Source organism: Pteropus alecto, unplaced genomic scaffold, assembly GCF_000325575.1.
Source record: "Pteropus alecto unplaced genomic scaffold, ASM32557v1 scaffold18, whole genome shotgun sequence".
NCBI lineage: Eukaryota > Metazoa > Chordata > Mammalia > Chiroptera > Pteropodidae > Pteropus > Pteropus alecto.
In genome coordinates this window covers 443,582-452,716 of record NW_006440649.1, presented here as the reverse complement: position 1 = coordinate 452,716, position 9,135 = coordinate 443,582, and the positions used below count along the sequence as shown (strand labels likewise).

General features: G+C 52.4%; 1 protein-coding gene across 1 annotated transcript in view; it reads right to left on the bottom strand.

The window, feature by feature from the left end:
* Positions 1–9,135, bottom strand: part of GPR143 (G protein-coupled receptor 143) — a 23,740-nt gene that overhangs the window by 14,287 nt on the left and 318 nt on the right. The window contains exons 2-5 of the mRNA XM_015593987.2: positions 8,550–8,688; positions 7,647–7,741; positions 2,961–3,053; positions 958–1,067 (exon numbers count right to left, since the gene is read on the bottom strand). Coding sequence (XP_015449473.1) covers positions 958–1,067; positions 2,961–3,053; positions 7,647–7,741; positions 8,550–8,688 — 437 coding nt within the window. The remainder of the gene's footprint in view (positions 1–957; positions 1,068–2,960; positions 3,054–7,646; positions 7,742–8,549; positions 8,689–9,135) is intronic.

The window sequence follows — 9,135 nt, the reverse complement described above, 5'->3', positions numbered from 1 at the left end:
CTATTTTAAAGCACTGGAAGATTTTAAATTTCTCCTTAGACAAAAGGTGGAAAATATAAAAAGCTTTAGAGAATTACTGACAGCCACTGTTAGCATATATGTATCTTTGTCTTTTTTCTATAAGTCATTCTTCTTGGTGTGATGTAGTCGAATCACTATTTTTATGCAATCTTGTTTAAAAATTACTATATTTAATACAGTATTTTTAAATGTAGATTTGGAGAGAGTGAACCAACGAGCACAATGATTTTCTATTCTCAGCAGTAGAGGACTTTCAACGTTTTAAATTCTACTGTCATCAGCTGATCCTCAAGTGACCGTCCCGCATTCTGCACTCGAGAGATTCATGCAGCTTGAGGGGGCTGGACACTTGCTCCAGGTCATGCGTCCTTGGGGAAGAGGTGGGTCCCGGAATGCGAGGCCCGTGCCTCAGCTCAGAGGTCTTTCCAGTGTGCTCTGCTGATTACAATGCCCCTCATCCAGTTCTTACTGTTGCATTTGACTCACTTCCTGTGCCCTACTTCCTGTCTCCTGCCCCCCCTGACAGAAGGCACAGGCCAAGCACATTCTGGGAGGTACCGAGCCCACAACTCTTCAGTCCGTACTCCATGCCTTCCCCGCTTCCCTTTCCTCTCCTTGTGCTCCTGTGTCACCTTCATAGTTTCAAGGCCACTCCTGGGGCCTCCCAGGCACGTTATGGGCACGTAGGATGAGCCCAGAGTGAAGTGGAAAGCGCACTGGTCCTAGCCTTGACCTAACGAACATTGGCAAAGAACTCGTGGAGCCCATCACCACGTCGGCTTGCTCACTTTCGCTTATCAAATCTCCCTTTCTCCAACTGTATTCTTATCTGTCTGGAGGATGATGCATCAGGTCAACCGCCCTAGATAATTCCAGAAGGACAACGCGTGTCATTACCTGAGCCTGAGGCACCTGGAGAACTTTTCTATTCTTTACCTGCGGTGACTGTCTTTCGGAAGAGGATGGGATTGGCCACGAGGACGAGCAGCAGTGGCAAGTACGTGGTGACGTAGTGGGGGATGGCGTGCTCCAGACCCCTGTCACACCTGTCGGAGAAAAAGCAAGTCATTCTGGAAAACAAAGCTGCGCCTAAAATACGCCTACTTATCTGGAAGCCGAGATAGGAGGATGAGACCGAAAAGGGGAAATGCGTAAGACAACTCGGACTCGTGTCCCTGAACGAGCAATAAGTGGCAGAAGCGTAACAGCCCTCAGTCAGGTTGCTGTGCGTCTCGTACATGGGATTCGTCGAATGCATTTTATTAGGGGAGCTTTATAGGGCCCCCTGCTGGGGAAAAGTGGAAAAAGGAAGATGCCCTGGGATTCCGGATTCCCCCTACTCCCTCGCACTGAATCTCTTCAAGAGAAAAGCACACAATTCGAGTCAGACAAAGACCATCGATGAACGAGTTGGTCTGGAGCATTTACTACCAGCAGAGCCTGGCTGAGGCCGGAACAGAGCCAGCTTCTCTCCGTGAGCAACTCAAATACTCGAGCTTCCCATTTCAAAGGACGCTTGTTCTCCCGGTAGTGATCACAATCATGGCAGTGGTTCTTTTCCGGGACAAGGACCAGGCTTTCTCTTGATGACTCACGGGGAATCATCGGTGGCCAGAGGACGTGGAGGAGTGGCCACACACAGGTTACGCTGCACAGGGAGCATGAAGGGATGACTAAGGATGGTGATGCTTAAAACGACGGGCCATCTGGGGGCCATGGGGGCACCTTGGGAGCCCCTCAGGCTCAGCTGCAAACACCCCGGGAGTCTCCAGGATCCACAGGTGGACGGGAGGGGTGAAAAGTCCCGATCCATTTACGCACATCCCGTTTTACAGCTAATGACACGGTTTGTGTCCTTTTTCCGTTCCTCGGGAGAGCAGGCTGCAGGGGCGAATCTACACGCAGCTGTGTGGCTGTTCCCTGACGACGAGACAACACCGGCCCACGCGCGTGTAATTAAGCAGTTGCAGGACTTAGAAACGGAAGAGAGGTCCACGGTCCACACCACGACTCAGCAAACCTTGTTCTACGAGGCGGCAGATGGTAAATATTTTATGCTTCACGAGCCACAGAGCCTGTGTGGAAACTATACAACTCTGAAGTCATGCAGCCACGCGTGGTGTATAAACAAATGGGCGTGGCTGTGTTCCAATAAAACTTTATTTACAAAATCGGATGTAAGGCTGGCTTGGTCCTGGGGGCTGTGCTGAGCTGACCCGTAGGCGACACGACTCTGAGATCACAGACAAAGACACACTGTCCGACCTCCAGTTTTCAATTTTCTATTGGAAGTTACAGGATATACCCTCGGAGGGACCTTGAGGCTTTACAGGTGGTTGCTGGGACGAGCTTTTTAACTTGAAAACACTGCTGGGACCGTTTCAGAGGCCACCTGTCCCTGGAAGTGCTCAGGACAGTGGAGAGCACAGGACGGAAGGAAAGCGAGTCCGTGTAGGGGGTGCAGGCTCAGAAGGACGGCTGCTAAGGGGGACCCTCTGACTCCTCCACACCCTCTCGGACCGATTCTTAGGATGTTAAACTTACCTGCTCATCCAGGGGAAGCTGCTTTGAAGAGTGAAAATTCAGCAGTGGGCAGGACGGGGCTGTGTCAACGCAGGAGGGGGCGAGCCTAAGGCTTCGCACGCGTACTTGTGTCGGGGAGACATGCCCGAGCTTGTGCGAACACGCTCGTGTGCACAGGCACCTGTCCACTCCAACGTGGAAGGCAGCGCAGGGGTGGATGCCCCCTGAGGGTGACAGGGTCATGGGGGGCACCCCAGGCTCAGGCGTACGGTCCGTGAGCTCAGACTCCCACGGCCAGAGACGGGGAGCTGACCCACACGGCGTCCCCCGGGGGGGTGGTCCCAGTGCCCTTCCTGCAAGGGGACACACGCTGGACGATGGGCAGGGGCCGGGTTGTGGGGGGCGGGCGAGCTTACCTGGACACCGAGGGGTAGTAGAGCATGAAGACACCCTCGGTGCACAGCAGGGCGGCCAGGCCCCAGGCCATCATGTGGTAGAGCACGATGGAGCTGGGAGGCAAGCAGATGGGGCCGCAGCTGACAGGGCCGCCAGGGACCTCTGGCCACGGGAACCCGCGGACCGAGCCCCAAGCTCGGGGAGGGCGGGACGACACACACGGCAAAAGCCGCAGCTCGCAGTGGCCTCCTTTTGCCTCTGAGTTTTCGTTAATCGAGGCGAAATTTGTAGAATTCAGAATTAGTACTTTTGCGACGTTGTGCGAGCATCACCTCAGTGCAGTCCCAAACCATCTTCTTCACCCCAAAAGGAACTCCGTGCCCAAGGGGCAGAAGCTTCTCAATCGTGCTGTCCCAGCCCCTGACAGCCACGGACCTGCCTCCTGCCTCAGTGGATTTCCCTGTTCCAGACACTTCCCTAAATAAAACTAACTCTCTCTCTCTCTGTCTCTCTGTCTCTCTGTCTCTCTCTCTCACACACACACACACACACACACACACACACACGCACACACTATGTGGCCTTGTGCATCTAGCTGCTTTCACTCAACATAAGGCTTTCAACGTTGAGGGGGTCCAGGCATGGGGACCACGGGAATCCTCATAAATGCCCCGCTCAGCCCAGGAGCGGGGCGCTTCTATGCCCAGTCCTTCCCCGCGTCACCCCTCTACCTGACAGGCAAGTGTCCACGCTCAGTGCGAAAGGCTGAGACGGTCTCTGAGTAAATGAGTCCTGCCATGTTTCAGAAGCGCAGAGCTCTCTGTGCCTGCCACCCCCGCCCCCGCCGCTCCTGCACAGGTCCCATGCTTGGGCAATCGCACCCATTCCTCTCTGTGTCCCCCGAAGGAACCCCCAGCCTGTTCCCCCGAAGGAACCGAGCCCGCCAGCCTGGAGGACGCGCTCATGGACACGGGCAAGTGCAGGGCGGGTGGCCGCGGCTTCTCGGGTGGGGCGCTGTCGCTCACAGATCTACCAGACTCCCGGCAAAGAGGTCAGTGCCCCAGCTCATCAGGATTTTGACTCCGGGGACGGCTGTGTATACACAGGGAACCGTCACGGATGAGAACGAAGGTGGCCCTTCCACGAGGGGCAGGATGGAGGGGACACAGAGCTGGGACACGGGGAACGAGCTTCAGGAGGAGAAACGTTCTTGGGCCGGCTGCCTCGGAGGCCAGACAAAGATGGCCCAGCATGCGTTGCTTCCCACAGTCTGGCCACTTCTAGGGCGGCATCCCACCCTGTGGCTGTTTTTGGGAGCGGTGGGGTGTGTCTCGCCCAGAAGCCGGAGGCTTCGCATGAGACTCTCAGCTGAGCTCACATTCCGGACGCTGAGGCTGGGAGCTGCGGAGCTGCGGGGTGGGGGCAGGGCCGAGCCGGCCGACGCCTGGTCAGCGGAGCCCTGGCCCCAAATGGCCACGAGGGCTGGGCGTCAGCTCCAGGCCAGCCCACCCAGATGGCAGTCGCTCCAGTCACTGATACGGCCGGCAACCCACACCGGGCTGAGTCCGAACTCCAGTGTGGCCGCCACCAGGGGCCACCCAGGGCTGACGACCCTTGGACCTTTTTCCGGACTGCTAGAAGGTCTTCCAGACCCCCTTCCTCTCATTTCCTTAGAGCAAGTGGCATCTTCGATTTGGGGCACTTCCCAGGGCCGCCAGAGCCTTCTGCTACCTGGAGCCAAAGTAGCAGTGTGAATGTGAACTTTAAATGTCTCCGCGACATTTCTTAGGATTATAAGAAACAGTTCTCCCACACCGAAAAACCGAAGAAAATCGCTAAGGGCTGGGAGGCCCAGGCATCCTGCAGAGCCTGGTCCAGGCATCCTGCAGAGCCTGGCCCCTGCCCTGCAAACCTCAGGAACCCACCTCCACCCCAGCCGGCCGCGGGCTCTTCATGGCCACCTGCGGCATCCACTCCACCCTGCCCCTGGTCCTGCCCTTGGGAGGTGTCCCCATGTTCCGCATCCTTGGACGTTTGCCTCCTGCAAGATGCCACCCCTCCGGTCGCCGTCTGTCCTCCCGCTGACCTCTCGAATGAGTCCCGAACACGCTCTCGGGTGTGAGGAGGACCCCGGTCTGCCTGTGCTGGCTTCTCGGGGCTCTGTTTGCCCTCCAGGTACAGACGGCTGTCGGGCTGCCCTTCCTAACTCGTCCCCAGGGCTGGCGGGGACGTGATGCATCCTCCCGGACAGTGTGAGCAGACGCTTCCTCCCGCTCTCTTTGGGGTTCCAAGCTTTGTCCTCTCTCCACAATTGGTGTTCTGTGGACCTCTACTTACGTCATAGTTCTGATTCCTCCAAAACTGAGGGAAGGGTCTCCGGGCAAGGGCGCACACTCGCACTGTGCTTCAGGGGCAAGGCCTTCCCGTACTGCTAGCTGCCCACCAAAAACATTCTCCCTTTTTCCCTCAGTGACATAACCTGGATGGCGTGTACAGCAGCCGTACGTTTGGCTAACCAACTATATTTCCCATCTCCTCTTGCAGCTAAGGGACCATGAACCTAAGTTATGGCCAATAATATGAAAATGGAGTTGTGTGAAACTCCCAGGGAGGCTATTTAAAGGGAGACTCCTTTTGCATTGCTCTCATCCTTCTTCCTGCTGCCTGGAATGCAGATGTGATGGCGGGAGCGTCAGCAGCCATGTTGTGCCATGGCATCTCAAAAATGAAAGTCACACAGTAGGATGGCAGAGCAGGAAGAGAGAAGGAGCTTGGGCCCCTGATATCCATCGTGAGGCCTGGACTGCCTACCTCTGGCCTCTTCTAGTGTGATAGAGACATTTCTATCTGGTTTAAATCACTATTATTTTATGTAGCCAAAACTAACCCTCACTGATATGTGTGGTTGGAACTTTGACCTTAACTATCTTTCTAGAGAATTTTCGCAACCAGAGAGCTAGGTTCTATACAGATGTCTAAAAACTTGGGAAATAAAGTAAAAAGGTAGAAGGAACAAACACAAAAGTGAAGTAAGCATTAAATTTCAGGCCAGAGAAACCAAAGCTAATGATGTAATATATATCAAGAATATCAATAACTTTAGAGCAGGGATCTGCTAAGATTGCTCAATGTATTCTACAGCCTGCATATGATCCTTATGTGCTTACTGTATTGGTTTTAAAACTGAATTTATTCAACAAATTGTGCTGAGACAACCAGAAAACTACAAGCAAAAGAAAAAAAGGTGGACCTTGTCCTCACCTACAGGCGAAGCTCCCTTCAAAATGGATCACAGACCTCAATCAAAGTACCCAAACCATAAAACTCTTAGAAGAAAACAGGTATAAATCTTTACGACCTTGGGCTAGGAAATAGTTTCTTAGAGGACAATAAAAGCACAAGAAACAAAACAAAACAAAGTAGAAAAATTAGACTTCATCAAAATGAAAAACTTTTGTACCTCAAAAGATGCCATCAAGTTAAGTAGAAAGACAACCCACTGAATGGGAGAAAATATTTGTAAATCATACGTACAATAAGGTACTTGTATCTAGATTATGTCAAGAGCTCCTATAACTCAATAATAAAAAGACAAATAACCCAATTAAAAACGAGCAAAGGAATTGATTAGACATTTCTCCAAAGAAGGCACACGGAAGTCCAATAAGGGCATCGGAGAGATCAAAACCACTGTGAGATAACACTTCCCATACACTAGGATGGCCACAAATTTAAAAACCAAACAAATACACGGAAAATAACAAGTGTTCTTGGCAAAGATATGGAGAAATTGGAACCATCATACATTGCCAGTGAGGATGTAAAATGATACAGCCTCTTTGGAAAAGCGTCTCACAAGGTTATTCGCAGAGTGATCTATGACCCAGGAACGGAACGGCTCGCTCTATACCCATGAGTGCATGATGAAAACATATGTCCACACAAACACTTGTGCACAAATGTTCATTGCTGCGTTATCTCTAATAGCCCAGACAATGGAAGCATCCTAAATGCCCATTGACTGATCCGTGGATAAAATGCGGTGTTCCATACAGTGGAATATTATTCAGCAATGAACAGGAATGAATTAGTGATACTGTAATAACATGGATCAACCTTGAACGTGTTTAAGAAGCGCAACGCAAAAGGTCTTCACCTCATTTACACACATCATCACATTTACTCCTCCGTAACCTTATGAGGCAAGTACGATTTTACGGCTGAAGAAACAGAAGTCTAGAGAGGTTAAGCAACCGCCAACAGCCACACAGCAAGTGAGTGACTGGGCAGATCCAAACCAACCAGCGCCAAACCACTAAGCATTACGTAAACTGCTCACCACACAGCACCTGCGGCCCCAGCATTCTTGGATTCTGTGTTTAGCATCAGCGTCACACATCGAAGAATTTTTCCCCGAAACTTTAGATACTATCAAAAATTTTGTAGAGTCACGCCAATTCTTTTTTAGTATTTGTCCACTTGCAAATATTAAATTTATCGAATTACTTGTTTTCAGGGTTCTACAATTTTCAGTGCTTTGGTTCTGCCTTTGGCCTTTTATAAAACCGAGCTCCCGTGGGTGTTCCTGGGTGCAGAGGCCGGCTGACGGATGCTGACCGGCTGTGTCACAACGCTCAGAATCCTCTGGGGGCCTTTTCTCAGACAAGGGAGCTAGGGCACAAAGCCCCCCTCGCCCCTCTGCGTACCTCAGTCCTGCAGATCTCCGGATCACCAGGTAGGCGTCCACCGCATAGCAAAACAGCCACCAGAAGCAGGCGCTGTACAACAGCTGGATCCACACCTGCAACCGTCAGGAAGAGCTGGCATCAGAGGTCCTGGCATCGGGCACAGGACTGCATTGCTCCCACATGGGCAGTGAGCTGGCAGTGCCACTTCCTCTGACATCAAGAGGCAGCACATGAAAGCCACCAGGAAACCCAGGGCGGGACGTGGCGGGGGGTGGGGGGCAGGTGTGCCTCTCGGTCCTCCCTCAGCTCAGTGACTGCACTAGCGAGCCCTGCCTTCTGCTACACAGGTAGGTACGGTGGATCGACGTCTTGGAAGTATGGCTTAAACTGGCGTGAGCGTCTCTGGGGCTCACAGGGTCTCTGAACTAGAAGCTCTTTTCCTGAGAACAAAGGAGTATGGGCAGGAAAGACTTAGAAAGGCCTTTCCAGTACAAGGGGAAGGAAGGGGCTCTGTCCGTTACTGGCAGCACCGGATGGGCCACCTCCTGGTTGGTCAAAGAGGGGTGGGAGGGCCCTCCCGGTCGGTCCACAGAGCATCAGTGGGCCTCGAGATCAATCACTGAACAGTTAACCTGGTAAAGAGAGCTCTATGTATCCTTCATTAAGTAAAATACATTCAGTAAATCAATTTCTTTCTTTTCTTGTGGTGGTGGTGGGGGTGGAGAAGCCACAGTACATCACAGAAGGCCTCTACTCCAGGGTTCCGGATCAGCAGGTCTGGGGAGGAGGCGGGGTCTGAGAATTTGCATTTCTAACAAAGTCCAGGGGCTGGGAGGGTGACGTGGGACCACAATTTGAGGACCACGGCATCACGGGAGCGCAGGGAGGGAGGAGAGGGAGAACTAAGGGAGAGGTACTCACCGCGGTCCCCACGCAGAAGGCGGCAGGCCAGACGTCTGTCCCGTTAACGTGGGAGATGTTTTCAACGAAATCGGGGAACGCTAACCACGCCACAGACCGCACTACGATACCTAGGCAAGAATTAGATGATACTTTGTATCTGGTCGTCATTCAGACCCAAAGCTGATTTGTTGCTCTGTAAAAAGGATGAGTGGATGGACAGACGAACAGACGGGAAAATGGATAGGAGAATTTTGGCTTGCAGTTGCCCACCAGTCGTATAAAACCCAAACCTTGGAAAGAAAAAAAAAAAAATACACAGTTAACTGTTACTCTCTCACTGCTGGAATAACGTTGTATCCATTCTTTTTTCTGAGTTTGGCTTAAGCGCAATGAAGTTTTTCTAGTACACGCGCAATAACAAACACAATAAACAGGTCGTTTTAGAAACGAATGTCCTTTGGACGTCACTTTTACCAACCACGATGTTTTGCAGAGTCCCTTAGGTCCCTAGGAAGCCGCCTCTAGTCTTCCCTTCCCCGTGCTCGGACCACGCAAACGCCCTGCCCGGCCCGCGGGCCGCGCGCCCTCCGCCCGGTGCGGAGCG